Source organism: Cnephaeus nilssonii (assembly GCF_951640355.1).
Source record: "Cnephaeus nilssonii genome assembly, chromosome: 5".
NCBI classification, from domain to species: domain Eukaryota; kingdom Metazoa; phylum Chordata; class Mammalia; order Chiroptera; family Vespertilionidae; genus Cnephaeus; species Cnephaeus nilssonii.
The window spans coordinates 31,433,445-31,453,182 of NC_137076.1; the positions used below are offsets into that span (position 1 = coordinate 31,433,445).

At 52.0% G+C, this 19,738-nt stretch overlaps 1 protein-coding gene across 15 annotated transcripts in view; it reads left to right on the plus strand.

Annotated features, from left to right (window-relative positions):
- Nucleotides 1–5,281: 5,281 nt before the first annotated feature.
- The window catches only part of TCF3 (transcription factor 3), a 35,415-nt gene continuing 20,958 nt past the window's right edge, over nt 5,282–19,738 (plus strand). For 12 of the 15 annotated variants that reach the window (XM_079770704.1, XM_079770691.1, XM_079770692.1 and 9 more), the window contains exons 1-3: nt 5,282–5,845; nt 7,886–8,017; nt 10,847–10,919. In XM_079770704.1, the coding sequence (XP_079626830.1) occupies nt 7,946–8,017; nt 10,847–10,919 (145 nt within the window). In that variant the 5' untranslated portion in view covers nt 5,282–5,845; nt 7,886–7,945. Of the gene's footprint in view, nt 5,846–7,049; nt 8,018–10,846; nt 10,920–19,738 lie in introns of those variants that run through there. The other 3 variants (XM_079770698.1, XM_079770700.1, XM_079770699.1) reach the window with 3 other exon arrangements.

Consider the following 19,738-nt stretch of genomic DNA (forward strand, 5'->3'; position numbering starts at 1 on the left):
TTCCTTCTGTAAAACTGGCCTGTCGCTTCTCGGCCTTTTGGCTAAGATCAAGTGTAAAACTGGCCTAAACACCCACCCAGGTTCCACGCCCTCAGGAGGTCCTGGGCGCAGAACCCTGCCTAGACTTACCACCCAGTTGTGCGACTTGGTTTAAGCGGCTGCATTCCTTTGTGTGTCAGTTTCCTCATCTACAAAACCAACGGTTACCACCTCACAGGGTGGGGGGGGATTCAATGAGATGATACGCCAAGATAAAGCACAACGTGGCATCTCTTGGGCCCAGCCCCCTGATTTTCACAAGGGGAAACTGAGGCCCAAGAGGTGCAGCCCCTGCTTAGAGTCCGACAGCCAAGACAAGGTAGAGCCAGGATTTAAACATAGATCTGTTGGTGAGCCGGGCCAGAGGCTGGGAACAGAACTCATTCTCCATTTCCTCCCCTGGACACCCACCTCTCAGGCCCCAAACCTTCCCATAAAAATCAGGAGGGTTCCTGGAGAAGGCAGCACCCAATCTAAGGGCCAAAATACGAGGAGGAGAGAGTCAGGTACAGCAAGAGGAAGGGTGGCCTGGGAGGAGGGCACAGCCAGGACAGAGGCCTGGAAACACGGGTGTTTGAAGGACTGTAAGGAGGGGAATCCGAAGGTCTGTTGAGGCTTTGAGGGGGGAGGTGGGCTGAATTGGAGCGAGGGAGGAGGCCAGGGTGGGGTTGGGGTCCAGACAGGGTGGCCGGAACTTGGGTCAGTACCACTAACTGCCACAGGCTTTCCATGGCCCTCAGCATGCCCAGGGGATGGCTTGCCATGCCATCTCCCCGCCTTTACCCAGCTGTGCCCTCTTTTCGATCACCGTCACCAGCCCAGGGACACCTCAGCATTTCAGGCTCGGTTCCCATGCCCCCAGTGAGACCACGTCACCCTCCTGGCTTTTTCCCAGGGCCCTTGAGTAAGACCCACCCACACTCCTCAGCCTAGCAGGTGCTGGCAGTCCGGAATGCCCTTCCCCCATTTCTGGAAGGCACCAGGGAGCTGGTGAGGCGCTTGGGAGGCCAGGTGAATCCAGTGTGGAAGTCTGGCCAGCCTCAGGTGGAAGGCCTAAGCCTCAGTTTCCCTATCTGAACAGTAGGTGACTCCTGCTTCCTCGTTTGAGGTCAGGGGATCTGGAGAAATCTCAGGAGGAGGGGGGACAGGAGTGTCTTCCATCTCACCATGAGCAGAGGTCAGCGAGGCTACTCTGTGGGTGGGTGCGTGGGCAGCAGGAATCCAGCCTGGCTCCCTGTCGCCTACCCCTCCCACCACCCCCCTACCACCTCAGGGAACTGGGCCAGACAGTGCCCATGGGGAAGGTGGGGAAGCACCCCATGTTTTCACAGGCTGCCCCGGAATGCAGTGCGACAAGCCCTGGGGCCCCTGACTCAGGAGCTATGGGCCGCCTGGGGCACCAGACCAGGAGGGGGGAGGGTCTGCCCTCAGCAGGTGGCTTGGGCCCTGAGGATGGATGTTCACAGGGTAGGTGAGGGGGTCCAGTGGAAAGAAGCAGTGCCATGGTCAGGCCCTGTCTGGCTGAGGGGACCCAGCCTGGTTTTGGGTTTAGTTCAGGTCACTGTTTGTCCATTCACTCATTCATTAATTCATCTACCCATCCATTCACTCATTCACTCACTCACCACCCTCTGCCACACATCCCTCCTGGCCACCCCTTGTCATTAACTGGCCCCAAGATGTCCTTGCTAGGAGAAGGGCACCACTATTTATTGATGCAGGTCCCAGCCCCACACTCCACACTGTTGGTGGCTGTCTCCTCCTCCCCCTCCCAAGGGTGACCCTTCAGTTCCCCCTCAAATCTATCCCAAATTTACCTGATTCATCTGCCCAGGGCCAGCCCTTCTCTCCCCCAATGACCATCCCGCCTCCTCCCCATGCAGGTCCCTTTCAGGCTCAGATCTCCCCCATGGCTCCCTAATGTCGTCACCATGGAGATCTGACCCCTCCCTGTGGTAGCCGAGGCCTTGGCCTTCCACCTTGGCTCCTTTGCCTCCATTCTGGGGGCTCCCGCCCCATAGCTTCCTTAAATACACCCTGTGCAGTCCCACCTCCCTACCTTTGCCCCTGTTCTCCTCCTGCCTAGAGTGCTCCTCTCTCTTTGTCCATCAACTTCACTCCTCCTTCTGGTCACACCCAGTGTCTCTGGGTCAGGGGATCCATCCCAGAGAGTCGGGGTCCTGTAGAACACATTCAGAGAATCTTCTGGATCTTTATCTGACACCCGGCAATGGGAGGCATGAGGCTGCGGCTCCGGTCACCCTCAGAGCCCCCTGCCCAGCTCTCATGGGCCAGCTGCTCCCCAGTACAAGTCCAAGGTGAGGGGCAGGGGCCAAAGCATTTTTGGGTCCCCTCCCTTCCTTATACTCACACCTGGGAGTACCAGAGAAGTCAGGCCTGGGGAGCAGCTGGTGGAACTGCTGCTTCACCATCCTCTGAACACACTATGGCCAGCATCCCCTCCCTCATCTGGAGAGGTTAATAAGCCTCTCATCCCATCTCCAGGGAGACCCCCAACCCCAGGCCCAACCAGCAGGCCCAGAAGGAACTCCCAGGGAGAATGAATGAATGAATGAATGAATGGGCCCTGATCCAGGCCTGGGTGGAGGGATCATGGTGAACATGGACTTGTCAGCACAAGCTGGGATGAGAAAGTGAGGTGTGTGTGAGGGGTCTAGCTTGAGTGATAAGTGTTTCTCCCTCCTGCCACATCTGAAATGCAGAGAGGAGCTGGGTGGGGTGGGAGAGTGAGGGTGTCTATTCATACTCCAGGAGAAGGTACCCACTTTAGAGACAAATGAAAACAGATGTCAGGAGGGTGGCCCTGAAGTCCCAAGTCCAATTACATTCTCCCCATGAACAATCGTGGCCCAAATACATATCGGGACTGTCTTCTAGCAGGTTCTACCACCATGCCACATCCCCTGACACATCCACACACACACACTCGTGGGAATCTGTCCATGGCATTAACTTTTTTTCCCCATAATCCTCACCAGAAGATCTTTTTTTCCCATTGATTTTTAGAGAGTGTGGAAGGGAGGAAGGAGGGGGAGAGAGAGGAAAAAAAAATGGAAGTGAGAGACACAGCAATTGGTTGTTTCCAGCACGAGCCCCGACCAGGGCCCGGGATCAAACCGCAACCAAGGTACATGCCCTTGACTGGGAATCTAACCTGAGACCCTTTGGTAACATGGGTCTGTGCTCTAACCACTGAGCACACCAGCCAGGGCATGGCATTAGTTTTCCAACCAGAAATGGGGTGACCTCTCTCACCCCAGGGTCCCCTACTGGAGCTCTCTGGCTCCAGCCCAAGGCATCCAGATAACAAAGGCCAAAGTCAGGTGGATGGGCGTCGGCTGTGGGCCTACCTAGAGGACCCCTGGCACCAGCCGTTGGCTGCCTGTCCCTGTGCCAGGACCCTGTAGAGTGCACCCGAGGCTGGAGGCTGGGCAGAAGTAGCAGCCTCTTGGGGGCCCCCCACAGGCTGCTCCACCCAGTGACTCAGCCCCACACCAGGCCTCCCCAGGGAGGACAATGGTGGCTTGTGGATGCCAGGAAGACCTCTTGGCAGGTGTGAGCCCTAGGGTGGACTGGCCTGGCCCCCAGGGAGGAGCTCTCTGAGCCTCAGTTTCCTCATCTGGACAAGGGTTTAATCACCCAGGTATGTGTGAGGACCTGACAGTCAAATGTATAGATGGAAAGTGCCACATTTGGAACTAAAGCGGGAGCTCTGATGGCCCAGCTTGCCTTGGAGGACAGGGACCGGACAGACCAAAGGTATCACTGTGCCCTAATGTTAAACACTAAGCCTGGCACACAGTCGGTGCTCAGTAATTGCATGGCCCATGAATGGACCATCACCCACTTCTGGGGGTATGTCCAGGGCCACCCCAGGAACACTGGCTAGACTCTATAGTTTAAAATCATAGCCTTAGGAGTCTGGCCCACCCTCAGCCCCAGCTTGGTCCTCCAGAAACCACTCCCAGGCTGGGGAAGCCAGAACAGGCCACAGAACTGTGGGGTCAGGGTTGGGCCACCGGGAAGGGCTGGGGGCTACGGGGCCCTCACTTAAGAGTCCCCAGGTCCATTAGTGTGAAGAGGCCCAGGGATGCAGGCAGGAGCTGTGGGGGCCTACCCTGTGCCCATCACCGCGCCCTTCTATTTTCCTGATGGAGAAACTGAGACCCAGGGTGTGGCAAGAATTTGCCCAAGGTCACAGTGAGGTGGGAAGGATGAGGGTTTCAAACCCAGAACCCAAGACTCCCCTTCCCAGGCCTAGGGCAGGTGGGGGACTCTCTGGGCCAGAAGGAAGACAGTGTCAGGGTGAGAATCAGCTTACTACAGGTATATTAGGAGGGGCTTGTGACTTTATTAGGAACCCCTGCCTCTCCCTGGGTCTTCACCCCCTTATTCCTCCTTTTTTTTCCTTTCAGCCCAGCTCCCTGGACTTCCTTAACTAAGGTTGCTTCAGTGGCTTCAGGTGGAGGTGGAAGAGCATTGCAGCCAGGGGTTTACAAGGACAAAGGCCCAGAGGTGGGAATGAGCCTGGCAGGTTCCCGAACAGTGAGGAAGCCCTGTGTCCAGGGGCCAGGGGGATGGTAGCCTCTTCCCAGGCCTGGAAGCAGTGTAACTATTTCTCTGGGGGCACAGGGAGCCATGAAAGAGAGTGTTAGTTAATTTATAGTAATTATTACTCCTATTCTATAGGGTCTGCGGTCTTCAAAAGCTGAGGAGCCCCTGGCTGTGGGGAGAACTTTGGACCTACAAAGCGATCACGGAGAATCAGAAGGCTTGGTCTGGCCTTAGTCCTGTTCAAACGCAAGTCCAAATTCTATATTACAGATGGGGAAACTGAGACCCAGCGAGTCAGAGGCACAGAGCAAGTCCCACGTGGGGCTCTGACCCTGAAACAGAGCTGGCCTTGGTTTCCCTGCCCATGACATGGGTCTGATTCGTTCGCCCGCTCGCAACACCCAGCACCTGGGCTAGCCCTAGGAACGCAGACTCGACGACGCCCGAGAGGCCGCGCGGGCGCCCACGCAAACCTGAGAATGAAACTGCAAAGCCCACCCCCGCCGTTTCTCGTGGCCTCTCTCTTGGAGAGTCCCGCCTCTTTCTTCGCTGTCCGTAGAGAGAGGGCGTGGCCTCTCCACGAATGGCCGAGGGCACCGCCAATCAGGCTTTTGCGCCCTCCGATTGGCCATTACCGCTCTGCCTTATTTTTCCATCTCATGGTCCTTTCCCGCTGGCGTCATGGATGCTACGCACTCCAACCCACGTGCGCCTCCGCGCTAGAAGATAGTCCCTGTCCGCTCCCCGCACCGTTTGCCGACGGACCTCAGGGGAGCCCCCACTCCCAGACTCCGGGCTTCGCGACGCTGCAGCCGCCTCCTGCGAGCGCAAGGGAGGTAGAACCGGGGCAGGGGGCCCACTCGGACGGTGGTGGCGGAGGGATTCACGGCGTCCCAGGACGGGGCGGACCGTGGGCGGGCCCTGGAGTGGGCGTGGCCGGCGCGCGGGCGGGGGACGGAACATGTCTCCCGCCGCAGGAAGATGAGGCAGCGGTGGCGCCCGCGGACGTAGCGGGCCGGACAGAGCCGACCGGACGCGGCAACGGGCACCGCATACTCTACGTACGCCTCCTCCTCCAGTGCCCCGACCGCATACGGGCACGCGGGGAGGGTCCCAGGCCACGGGCCGCCAACGCGCGACCCTCGGGGTCGGCGGGCACCCCTTTGTCGGGGCGGGGGGAGCCGTACGTGCGCCGCTTCCCGTGAGCTGCGGGCCGGTCCGCGCTGAGCAGGTAACCGCACCGGGACCCGGGGCCGCGCGGCGTCGAGAGCCCCGCATCTTTGTGCAAAGTTGTTTCGGGCCTCCCCACGACACGGGAGCCGGGAAGTTGGGGCGGGAGGGACGCTCTGGGGTGCGCCCCCCCTCTCCCCGGCCCCTGTGGGCCGGCTGCTGGGCGGCGGCCCGGAGTCATTGTTCTCTAACTTTGCGCGCCGGGAGGTTGGGGCGGACGACGTGGAGGGTCCGGCGCACGCGAGGCCCGCGCGCACCCCCTCCTCGGCCGGGCCGGCCACTTCAGGAAACTTTGCAGACCCTGGGGAGGTGGCGCGGGGGGCGCCCGAGAGGCCGCCCAACTTTGTGGCGAGGGCCCCGGCCCCGACACGAGGGCTTGGGGGCGCCCCCTCCCCTGGGAGGGGCAAGCCGGGGCGCTGAAGTTTGGAGGGAGAGCGCGGGAGGGAGGGAGAGTCCTTTTGTCTGAGCGGGGAAGGTGCGGCCGCGCGAACTGAGGCTCAGGTTGAGGGCTGGGGGCTGAAGGGGGGGTGCGGAGGGAACATCTGCTCCGCGTTAATGCGGGGAGAGGCGGCAGCGGCGGCTCGGTGTTGCGAGCAGAGGGGCGGTGGCGCCCCAGCTTCAAAGGGCTCCTGGGCCGCGCCGCCTGCACCGGCTGTGGGGGGGTGGGCGGTTGGTTTCCCGGGCCTCCCCCTCAAAGGAAGACGTTCCGATCCCCCTCTTTCCAAGTGGTTCCAAATACTTTCCGAGTCCCCAAAAGTCCTGTGACACCCAAAAGTCTTAGCTCCCTATAAAAGCCCGTTTCAGCGCCCCCCCTCCCCAGGCTGCCTTAAAATCAGTTTCACCTATCCTACAAAAAAATTGCGGTTTCGTACTCAAAAAGTCAGTTTCACATGGCCTCCCCAAAAGAAAAAAGTTAGCGGGGGAGGGGGTGCCCAGGGGCAGCCGTTTCACACCCAGTCTCTAGTTGACAAACAAAGCGGGGAGTTCACCACTGAACTTGGGTCTCCCTCGGGCTCAGAACCCCCTCTTCCCGCAGCTTCCGCGGTGTCCCCGCGGCCACCCCTGCCCACATCTGGGGACCCGGGGAGGAAGCCAGAGGGGTGTCTTGTCCGTCTACGGGACAACGAAGACCTGCTCTGCGCCCTTCTCGGGGGGGGGGGGTGGGGGAGGGTGGGGTGGAGGGGGGATGGGTTCTGGCAGGTGGATCCCCCACCCCGGGTTCTAGAATGGAACCCCTGGGACCATGCGGAGGATCCTGGTCTAGGAACCCTCTTTCCCCAGTGGCGGGTGGCAGGAGATGTTTTCAAAGTTGCTTAAAAATAATTCCCGGATACATCAGGGTTGTTACAAGCTAGGGTTGTTTTTTGTGGGGGGAAGAGGTGGAGGGGAGCTTTGAGGGTAGGTCCCTGTTCTTCCCCCCTCCCCCAATTCAATCATGAAGAGGGCAGAGGGCCTCGCCTTGAGGGTTCTTTTTCTTTGAATTTGGGGGTGACCGAGGCTTCAACGTGCTGTGACAGCTGCTTGGGAGGGGGTCAGCAAATTTCCTCGGGGCGGGGTCTGAGTCGCCCCTCCCCCTCCCCAGAGGCGGAGCCAGGGTTAACTTGGGGGTGGTTGGAATGGGAGATGTGGCTGGAGAGGGGCCTAGTAAGTGGAGAAGGGACTACTCCCACTCTGCTGCCAGTTTAAAATTTGCGGCTTGAGTCCCTGGTGGTCGCAGAGGGAATTAGGAAATCTACATTTGCTTACTCCCCCTCTCCCTCATTGTTCAAACTCAGAGGGCTCTGGGCAGGGGTCTCTCCAGGGGCTGGAATTCTGGCTGCCCTGTGCCACCCCCCAGCGTCAGGAAGGGGCTCAGTCTAGGAGGACCCACACCCTCAGGATGGTTAGAGGGGCTTTTAAAACAGCTCCCGCATTCCCCATCTGTCTACTTAGGCCACAGTCACTCAAAATTTTTTCCTCCTGTCCGTTTCTCCTTATGTGTCTGTCCCTGCCCTTCTGCTTTCACTACCACCACCATCCACCACCATGGGCTACCAAGCAGGGCCATCTCTAGGACAGAGGTACCCACCTTGGCCCCTGAGCCCACCATTGCAGCTGGAGAATGAACCAGCCACAGAGGATGGCACCCGTGGGCACAGACAAAGAGCTCAGTGACCTCCTGGACTTCAGCATGGTAAGCCAGGCTCCGCCCATCTCTCAGACACCCCCTTCACCCACAGGATTCCTGGGAAAGAAGCACCAACTGAAACGGCCCCAACAGCCAGACCTCACACTTGTTTGGATGGAGGGGCCCCTAGGTAGAGCTGGGGGAGTTGGGGTGTCCCGCTGGGGGCAGGCTGACACCCCATGGCAGTGGGGCCCTCGTCAGCTTCTAAAGGCACCTGTCACCCAGGCGTTCGTTGGGGCATAGAATGGGTCTAGTCTACCACTCTACGGGTAGGGAAACTGAGGCCCAGAGAGTGGAAGGGACTGCCCAGAGCTTCCATTGTCTCCAAGGGGAGGCTCAGCCCTGATCTGTAAAATGGATGTGATCAGGGTTATTTGCTACATTATGGATTTTTTTAAAAAGGTGGGGAGGTGGTGTCCATGGTTTTAACTAGATATTTAGCCACAGGGTGGCTAATGCAGTCAGGTGACAGGAGGAGACCTTATGAACAATGTGAGAATTTGTGGGCAGCACTCAGCCACCACTACTATTACTGCCATTGTTACTGTTGGTGAGAGGCAGGCCCCATGGGGGAAGGTGAGAATCCTTATACTTTAGGCAGTTTGATCCACCCTGAACTGCCCATTTCCCTGCCAGGTAGGTGGAGGTTCAGGGAGGGTACTGGCTTCCATAGGTCACACAGCTCAGACAGGCCCAGTGAGACCAGAGCAGAGCTCCCTTGGGTGCTGGGAGCTGGAGTGCACCTTGGACCAGGGTCCTGGACTTGCTCATCTGTGCAGTGGGCCACCTGTGTCGGATATTAGGGTGATCGGTGTTTCCACACAAATCGAGGAACCCAGTGTGGACAGCTCCCTAAGTCTCACCCCTCCCCCCCACCCAAGCACCATTTTTGGTTTGAAATAGGTTGGGGGAGGACACTTTCGGTCTGAATTTAACCCTCCACTAGTATGAGGCTCAGGCCACTGAGGTCTGTCAAAAACAAGTCCCCAAACTGAAATATCAGCCATCCTGCAGAAAAACAGCCCTTGAGACAGCGGGCCTCTGCTCAGGAAGGGCCAGGCTCATATTTTTAAGCCATTTTATTTTTGCCTCCCTGGCTGAGTAACTACGGGCACAGTACAGCTCGCTTGTTGTTTTTTGTATGTGTGTGTGTGGTTTTTTTTGTGTTTTTTTTTTTAAACTGACAAGTCACAGACTACTGGGCCAGAACAGACCCGCTTGGGGATGGGGAGCACAAGTTTAGAGCTGGCCCCTTTGCCTCCTCTATCTGAGAACCCCGAGCCAATTGTCAGCCTCCCTCTTCTGTCCAAAGGGTCTGAATGTTTCCCCTTCCCCAGCTGAAAAACAGCAACTCATTTCACAGGCTGAGAGGTGCCGGTGTCTCCTCTCAGAGAAACTCAGAGCTTGATTTTTCATTGTCCCTCCTTGTTATAAGAGAGTGGCCTGGCCAAGTCGGCGCAGAGGCAGCCACCTATTTTAGCTCAGGTCCCATCTTCTCTTCCTCCATAGCGCCCTCTCTCACCTGCCCCACAGAAACTGAGTTAATTTATTTCCTTGAAACACTTTGTTTTTAGACTGAAACAAAGAAACTTAAAGGGAAGCAGCTCTTTTTTTGGGTTAGTTTCTCAAAAGTAGAAAAGGCTACAGTCAAAATTAAATACAAAGAAACAAAGGAAATTGGCCCTGAGTTTCCTGAGTTAGAAAAGGAAGGTGTTGAGGTGATGATCCCTGAGTGGGCTAGAGATGGTCCCTCTGCCTGATGAGGGGCTGGGAAGACAAGGGAGTCTGGCAGCCCTTGTCCTGGACCTAATTGCGTTCCCCTCTGAGCTTGGCATGTGTACTGAGGCCCCCAGGTGCCCAAGACACCCATGTGCTTTGGGGTTTCACAACATCCCATGTGGTCAGAGCCCCAAGTCCATTTCACAGAAGAGAATACCAAGGTTCAGGGGTATGGGTCCTATCTGGGCTGATGAGGAGGCCCATAGTGCCCAAAGGACACAGCCCATTGCCCCGGGCTACTCTAGGGGGAAAAACAAAGACAAGTCCCAGGGGTTGGGAGACCTTTCTAGACCAGCGTCTTAGGCGACCCTGCTAGCGGTTCTCAACCTGTGGGTCGGTTCTCAACCTGTGAGTCGTGACCCACAGGTTGAGAACTGCTGCTGTAGAGCCTAAGACCATCGGAAAACACAGATATTTACATTACGATTCATTAACAGTAGCAAAATTACAGTTATGAAGTAGCAACGAAAATAATTTTATGGTTGGGGGTCACCACAACATGAGGCACTGTATTAAAGGGTCGCGGCATTAGAAAGGTTGAGAACCACTGATCTAGGTCATGCTGTCTGTCCCAGTGGTGGGGCCTGACTGTCTTCCCCATATCGCTGCCACTCAAGACAGGGATGTGCACATGGTGACCTTTGGGCGGCTGGAGGGGCTAGGCAGGGTCTACCTATTAGGTGTAAATGGTTTCACTTTTTTTAAGTTGAAACTTAAAGAAAACTTTGTGTCACATCTAATAGCAGATAAATTTTATCAAGTACCTAAGTAATTAGTCCATCTAAAAAAAATGCAAACCTGGAAAAATATAAACCTTGTGTAAACAACAGGTTTTAACTTCCACTGGACATTGTTGCCAGTGGTGGGCTGTGTTGTCAGGGGCCTTGGTTAAGGGCTTCTCCAAGAGAGCCTTTCTCTGCTTAGGCAGGTGTAGTGAGCCTGGCTGCCTTTTCCTGCCTGGGCCTCTGATGGGATAGGACCCCTAGGTACAGCTGCATCTCTGGTTTGCCCCCCCCCACCCCCCAACCTCATTTACCTCTCTTTGCCTCCCCACAGATGTTTCCCCTGCCAGTGGCCAATGGAAAAGGCCGGCCCACCTCCCTGGCTGGTGCCCAGTTTGGAGGCTCAGGTAGGATCCCACTGCCTTGGGGCTGCGAGTTTGCATAAAAAGATGAGCTTGTGTAGAGGGTGAGCTGGAGCAGAGCAGGAACAGGGTACAGCACCGGACCTGGAATGTGGAGTGGGGCTGAGTTTGGCTGCAGCCTCATGGACAAGGGTGCCAGAGGAGGAGGTGTTGGTGGAGTGGCGCTCAGGTCCAGCAGCTGGAGTCGGGGCTAGAGAACAAGCTGCTGTCGCGGTCGCACAACCTGTGTTGAGTATAGCGAAGGGAGCCTGGAGGTCAGCATATCATCCTTTGTGTCCAGCACTTGGAACCTAGGCCCCTGGACTGGGGATGGGGAGCATCTGTGTCACTCACAAGGGGGTCCTGTGTGAGACAAGGACTTGAGCCTCTGAGGTCTCTTGGCCGCATTGGGGTCCTGGGTCTCCATTCCATCCCCAAAGGGGAAACTATGGTCTAGAAGGGGCATGATGTAGAACTTTAGCCCTTGACAAATCTTGCCCATCCTGCAAGCCCTGAGAGAGGCCCAGCTCCTGGCCCTTACTGTATACAGGAGGATTCAGAGGGTTACTGGGACTTAGAGCATTCAAATTGGGCATATCCAGGCAAACCTGTATGAGTTGGTCACTCTACCTGGCACTGAGTGCCATTGACATGCCTGTGGGAGGATGGACAGTATGGCCTGAAGGAACCTACAGCAGGGGTCAGGAAGCAGAGCAGCAGGGAGGGAGCTTCTACAAAACCAGGCCAGTTGTGGTTGGTCTCCAAGGAGAAGTTTGAGCAGAGACAGGGTGAAGGAGTTCAAGGCAGGGAGCATAGCACATGCAAAGGCCCTGGGGCAGGACCTTGCTTGGCATCTACTGTGCTGGAGAAACAGGGAGGAGGCATGTGTGGCTGGAGCAGAGTGAACGGGAGAGAGGGAGATGAGGGAAGGGAGAGGATGGGGGCAGGTCATGCAGTACCTTGTGTGCTATGGTGAGGATTTGGACTTTCATCCCAAAGGAGATGGGAGCCCTGGAGGGCTGTGAGCAGAGAGTTGCCATGTGCATGTTGGGGAGTCCACTCTGGCTGTCGGGAGGATTTGCAGAGAGCCTTTGGGGAGGCTGGCTGTTCCAGTTTCCAGCACCTCCGGCACTCTGTGTGGACTTTGGCGTCTTTCTGGGATCCCAGGATTGGTGCCATGCCATTCCGCATCTCTGAGATCCAGGACAGAAGGTTTTGTCTTGGAGTCCTTTCTGAATTCCACTGGGATATCCAATGTGGTCTGGCTGGAGGAGAGGGGGGTTTTGTGGGGGTGGTTTATGTTCATGCACTACCCCAAAGGGAGAAATATTGTGTTGCCGCCCCCATTGCCCTGCACTGGCCTTCCTCTCTGCCTGAGGAAGTGGCAGCAGGGACAGCCAGAGTCCTCCTTGAGGTATGGAAATCCCCACATCCCTCCCCCCTGAAATAGCCGCCAGGAGTTAGGGTGCTTCCACTTCCCTGCCTCAGGCAGAGGATCAGACCCTGGGGGGGCTTCTTGAAGGAGGTGCCTTTATCTCACCCTGGGTCTCTGCCCTGAGCTGTCTTCCCTAATTTGGTGTCCACTCACAAGGCCAGCAGCCCTTAATAGCCAAAACCGCCCTAGCTGGTTTGGCTCAGTGGATAGAGCGTCGGCTTACGGACTGAAGGGTCCCAGGTTCGATTCCAGCCAAGAGCACATGCCTGGGTTGCGGGCTTGATCCCCAGAGAGGGGCGTGCAGGAGGCAGCTGATCAATGATTCTCTCTCATCATTGATGTTTCTATCTCTCTATCCCTCTCCCTTCCTCTCTAAAATCAATAAAAATATATATTTTAAAAATAGCCAAAACCATGGCCCAGGGTATAAAGGTCCCCTCTAGGAACTCCTGTAAATATTTGAAGATAGATTTTCTGTGGTTTCTGCAGCCCCTGCCCTCTCTCTGGACAGGGAGGGTCTTGTTCACACACGCCCCCCCCCCCCCCCCCCCGCTTTCATCAGTAAGTGGGTCACCCTCTTTCCAGACAGACTAGGTCAGTTTAAGGGGGACACCACTATTTATCAAGAGTTTTCAAATGTGCTTGATGGTGTGGTTCAGTGGTAGAGCATCGACCCATGAACTAGGAGGTCAGGGTACCATTCCTGGTCAAGGTTGCTGGCTCGATCTCCAGTAGGCGGTGTGCAAGAGGCAGCCAATCAATGATTCTCTCTCATCATTGATGTTTCTGTCTCTCCCTACCTCTCTCTGAAATCAATTAAAAACATATATAATGTGTGTGTGTGTGTGTGTTACATATATATATATATATATATATATATATATATATATTTTTTTTTTTTTTTTTTTTTTTTTTTAAGTTTCCAAATGCTAGTAGGTCCTCCAGCCACAATTTCCTCACACCTCCTTGTAAGTCCCGGTCTGGCATTTTCCTGGTGTTGGCTTTAAGTTAACTTGCTTCTGTTAAGTTTATTTCAAAAGGTCATTTCCTATCAGAAAATCAGCGGCCTGGCCCTAAGGAGGAGGTGTCTCTGAAAGTAACTGAAATAGTAGCTGAGTGGCATGTTGAGGGTCTGTGGGCAGCCTGGGTCATCTCTGCTTTGAAAAAATAGTGTCAGAAAGGCACTGATGGCCAACCAATGCCAGGCCGAGGCTTTCTAGTTATTCTCTGGATTGGAAGACATTTAAAACAATAATTTTTCCAGTTTTTCCCTTTTGGGAAACCCTGAGGCACAGATCTCTACGTGACAATGCATTCTCTGCCAAAGACTACAGGGCTCAAGGCCACATGAGACATCAGGGAGTGCTCATTGTCAGACTAAAGGAAGTGTCTCTATTTTTAATTTCTCCACAGTTTTCTTGGTTTGTGTAAACCTGGCATGCTTTGGTAAACATCTAACACTTAGGAGAGGTGGCTTCCATATTGGATCTTTGTAAGGACCCTGCAGCATATGTGTGTGATTGTCCTCTGGGGAAGTCACTAGCTGACTGGCCGTGTATTTACCATGAAATGTCCTCACCCCTTAACCAACATTGGGTCTTTTGAAATCATCATGGATTCACAGGACATTGCAAAGATTGTACAGAGAGGCCCCGTATTCTCCCCCAGTCCCCCAGACATACTGCATGTCTGTAATATAATACGGGATTGGGAAGATGACTTTGGTACAGTGCACAATTTATTCAGGGCTCGCCAGTGCATGTATGTGTGTATGTATAGTTCTATGCAATTTGTCCTACATTTAGCGCCATTAAGCCACCACCACAATCGAGACACAGAGCTGTTCTGTCATCCCACTCTCCTCTGTTGCCCCTTCACAGTCACTTGCATCCAGTGACCACTAATTTAGTGTTCTCCATCTCTACATTTTGTCCTGTTGAGAATGTTAGATACACAGACCCATACAACTTGTCACCTTCTAAAGTTGGCTTTGTCCACTCAGCATAATTTACTGGAGATCTATCCCAGTTGTTGGCTGTTTCAATGGTTGGTTCCTTTTTTGCTGCTTTATAAACATTTTAGCAAAAGGAATCATAACACTTACCAACAATAACTTATGTCACCATTTCTTGAACACTGTATGCCAGTGGGTCATTGATTGTGAGTCTTCTGTCCTCAGAGGTCAGTAAAATAGGTGTTATTATCCCTATTTTACTTATGGAAAAGCTAAAACAAGTTTAATAACAATCCCAGGTAACCACTCAATGCTGCCTCTCCATAGTGTGTCGTAGTCCCACCCTATACTGACGTTTTTTATTGCAATAATTTTTATATAAGGATGCTTATCTTTTATTTTAAAAATATTTTTATTGATTTCAGAGAGGAAGGAAGAGGGAGAAAGAGAGAAACATCAATGATGAGAGAGAATCATTGATTGGCTGCCTCCTACATGTCCCCAAATGGGGATCGAGGCCACACCGGGAATGAAACTGTGACCTGGTTCATAGTTCAGTACTCAATCACTGAGCCACCCGGCCGGGCAGGATGCTTATCTTTTGTGATCTATATTGCAGCTGTTTTTTCCCAACTTACCAACTATTGTTAATAATGGAGGTTTTTCATTTGTCTCAGGGGACTATTTATTTATCTATTTTTATCCTCACCTGGAGGATATGTTTTTATTTATTTTAGAGAGAGGAAGGGAGAGAGAGAAAAAAAAAACACCCATCTATTCCTCCCATATGTCCTGACCCACATCTAGGTATGTGCAACCTTTTTGGTGTACAGAACAAAGCTTCAACCAACTGAGCCAACCAACCAGGGCTGGTTTAATTTTTATGATGTCAAGTCTTTTTCATTTATGATGTATTTTAGACTTGGTGCCATTTCTGAGAAATCCTTAAGAACTGGATGATAGTCCATTCTGCAGTTCAGATGTGACAGCCATGAATGTGTCTGCTTCTTGTTACATCAGGTTGAGGGATATACGGGAAAGATGCTGGAGGGTAGGAAAGCATGCTGTCACCGTCCTTGTCAGAGCAAAGACATAAAAATTTACTAGGGGACAGCAACCTTAACAGTGATTGCAGCTGAGCTAAACATCTCCGGCCAAGTGCACACATCTGGCTCATTCACGGGGCTGCTCAGAACACACATCCCTGGACCCAGTGCCCCCAATGACACATTGTGTGGCCTCCAGCAGGGACAGCCCCCAAACCTGGAGGGCAGAGAGGCATGTGGTCTGTGGGGTCCCCACTGCATCCCACAACTCACCGAGGATGGAAGACCTGGCGGCACCTTCCGGACTTTCTTGGGCTGCGTATCTGTTAGGAGTAAAAGGAGTGAGCCACCCCCATTCAGCCTGGCTCCTGCCCCACTCAGCCAGAGTCCTTCAAGGCCCAGGGACACACCTATCACTGGGGGGTATTAGGAGACAGCCTACCCTTGCACTTTGGAGAAGAGACCCTTGAACTTCCCCTGGTTCTTTTGTTCTTGTTTTGTTTTTGTTGATCCTCACAAGAGGATATTTTTCCATTGGTTTTTGTTGTTGTTAATCCTTACTCAAGGATATTTTTCCATTGATTTTTAGAGAGAGTGGGAGGGAGGGGGAGAGACAGAGAAACACTGATGTGAGAGAGACACATCGATTGGTTGCCCCCCACCCCCGAATGCACCCCAACATGGGCTAGGGATTGAACCTGTAACTGAGGGACTAGAATTGAACCTGAGACCCTTCAGTCCACGGGCCAATGCTCTAACCACTGAGAAAAACTGGCTAGGGCTTTTCAATCTTTTTACCTTTTTATCTGTTACTATGTTACTACCGCAGTACTACCCAGTGTTAATACTGTAGCTTTAGGATGTTCTTATAGTCCTACCTCAGTTGTTCTTTTTTAGGTTATTTTCTCACATATTTTCAGAGATGCTGATTCTTTTCCATGATCTTTATTTAATATTTTTTATTATTTTTAAATTGTTATTTTTATAATTCTTTATTGCTGAAAGTATTACATATGTCTTTTCCATAATCTTCAGAATAATTATGTCATGTCTCCTTTCCCCAATCCCCCCACCCCAAGAAAACCTGTTGGGATTTTGAAATGTTAAATACATAGATAAGTTTGTGAAGAACCATTTGTCTTTCTGTTGTAAGAACCTGATGTCTTCTCCATTTATTTAAGTTTTCTTTTTTGATCCTTAGTAGTGTTAAGGTAAACTTTGAAGATTGAAGTATAAAGCACTTAGTCATTTTATATAGTTTTTTAAAAATCTGATCATGTACTTTTCAAGTGAGGGTTATTGCTAGGTATTCCAATAATTTCTGTGCTGTGGTTTGGGATCTTTTCCATCATATTTTCCACCTGATCACCTCCTGCCACCCATTAATTATTTGCATTTTCCCCTCGGTTTGGTTTTTCAGGTCACTCATCCTAAGACACCTAGCCTCCCCGTCCCAGTGCAGATACCATGTCCCTTTTTGCATTGGCTGGTGTTTCTAGAACCATACAACACATGCTGTTTGCTTGGTAAGCAGGACCAAGCCTGACACTGGCTATCGATTAGATATTGATCTTTCTGTCTATGTTTATCTTGTTAGGGCGTTTCCTTCCTGTCCAATATGACCACGCACAAAAAATGTCTCAGAATGGCCCCCAGTTTTCCTCCTTTACTTGGTCGTGACGTCTGCTAATGAATGGTTGTTGTAACCCCCAGACGCTCCTTGAATTTTGTGCATGGCCTGTGTTCTTTGTTACCTAGATCTATTTTACATTTTGCCCATTTCTCAGTCGTGTTGGCCTGTATCTTTAGGCACTGCTGTATATCTGAGCCAGTCTCCAACAAGTGGTACCTTGTTCCTCTGCACTTGGGAAAATGGCCCTGCCCTGTTTGAGCCCCATTGCTTATAATCAGCCTGTTGAGATTTTGTTTACCCCTCTTGTCCATTTTACCATTTCCTTAGGCAAAAAATAATTCATTTCAGACACGTTTAAAAATGCTTAATGTTGCATTCTTTCATCACATGTAAAGTCACCTGTCCTTGTAACATCAGGAGGTAGCAATTGTGTCTGTCCTAAATCTATATGTTTTTCTGTTCTTTTGTCCTTGATTCCGCTTCCTTGTCCTTTATCTGTTATTGATCTTTCTTCCAATCTGCTTCATTTTTGAATCAGTATTTATCAATTGACATTTTTCTCTTACCTCTTCTTCCTTGATGCCTCCTCTTTTTAAAGTTTTTATTTTTATTTTTATTTTTAACTCAAAGAGCACATTTGTTTGCTTCTGTTCTCTCTGGTTTAGTAATCAGAGCCCAGGATTATACATTTCCCTCTGAGGACCACTTTAGTTTTATCCTGCTGATTTCAGTAATTGGTAGTTTCCTTAGGTTTTAGAGATACTTGATCATTTAAATTTTTTTTCTCTTTGAGTCTTTATTTTGGAGATTTCTGATTTCAGTTGGAAGTGGAGTATCTGTCCCTGGATTGATGAATTTCAATTATAGGTCACCAATGCAGAAATCAATGCAGCGTGAGCTGCTGCAATTATCCAAACAGTATAGAATGTTCCTGCTCTCGCTGAAATGGAGCCATTTTGTCATTCTTCACGAGTACTTGAGGGACAGTTGGGCGTGGAGCCGTGAGGTCTTTGTTCCCACCTGACCACATTTAGGGTTTTAATTTGTTTGACATCAAGAGAGCAGTTCAGCCCTGGCCGGTTTGGTTCAGTGGATAGAGTGTCGGCCTGCAGACTGAAGGGTCCCAGGTTTTATTCTGGTCAAGGGCACATGCCCGGGTTGCAGGCTCAATCCCCAGTTGGGGGAGTGTGGGAGTCAGCCTACCAATGATTCTTTCTCTCATTGATGTTTCTCTCTCTCTCCCTCTCCTCCCTTTCTCTCTGAAATCAATAAAAATATATTTAAAAAAAAAATAAAAGAAGAGAGAGAGTAGTTCATCTCCCCTCAGTGTTTGTTGTTCTCTGAGTGTTCCCCGGGCTCCTGCTTATTTGATTGTACACTGGGTTATCAGCACATGAAACTTGGGTCAGTGGGGCTTCTTTGTGAGTCAAGCCCATCCCCAGCAAAAAGCCATCACCTCTATCCTAGTGAGCAATTGCCTCTAAAAAGTCAGACTTTTAGCCCTGGCTGGTGTTTCTCAGTAGTTAGAGCACTGGCCTGCACACCAAAGGGTTGTGGGTTTGATTCCTGGTCAAGGGCACATACCTCCATTGCAGGTTCCATCCCTGGCCTCTGTTGGAACGCATTCAGGAGGCAACTAATCAATGTGTCTCTCTCAGATCAATGTTTCTCTCTCTCTCTCTCTCTCCCCCGCCCCTTTCCTTTCCTCCCTTCTGCTCTTTCTAAAAATCAATGGAAAAAATATTCTGGGGTGAGGATTTTTAAAAAACAGACGTTTAGATGAATATTACAACTCCACCTTTTGGTTTCATGCTTTGGTCCATCTTTGTGCAGCTGATTCTCTCTCGTCTTTGGATCTGCTTGTTCCAGAATGTCTTCTGTGGCTTTAGTTTTCAAGAAATTAATTGTGAGGCTTACATTTTCAGCCCTTCCTCATACTTTGTCTTTCTACCTCCTCCTGTAGTTGCATATATATGTCTGACATGTGTTTTCTAGAATTGGTTTTGAAAGGTCCGTGCTGGTTTGCAGCTCACTGGTCGTTATTTTCATGGGTGTTTTTTTTTTTGTGTGTGTGTGTGTGTTTTAAAATATATTTTATTGATTTTTTTTACAGAGAGGAAGGGAGAGGAATAGAGAGTTAGAAACATCAATCAGCTGCCTCCTGCACACCCCCTGCTGGGGATGTGCCCACAACCAAGGTACATGCCCTTGACTGGAATCGAACCTGGGACCCTTCAGTCCCCAGGCCGATGCTCTATCCACTGAGCCAAACCAGTCAGGGCTATTTTCATGGTTTTAAAGAACATGTTGAAACCTCCCATTTCTGGTTTTTCACCCGCAGAAGTGAAGTCACATGTCCCTCCTGAAGGAAAGTGGAGGAATGAGCCTCTGCATCTCTTCCCCACACTGGTATCCTATATAGCAGCGGTTGCCAACCGGTGGTCCATGGGGTCTGAAAGGTTGGCGACGGCTGGTTTAAGGAAACCTTTGGAGCAGTAGTTGCCAACTGGTGGTCTGTGGACCACTGGTGATCCATGAGGTCCGAAAGGTTGGCGACTGTTGCTATATAATAAAAGCCTAATATGCTAAGTACCCAACTGACCGTTCGACCAGTCACTATGACGCGCACTGACCACCAGGGGGCAGACGCTCCGACCAGTATGTTAGCTTGCTGCTGGGGTCTGGCTGATCGGGACTGGACGAGATGGGCCCGACATGCCCTGGGGCCCTCCCGCGGTCCCCCCTGGCCCCAGTAGT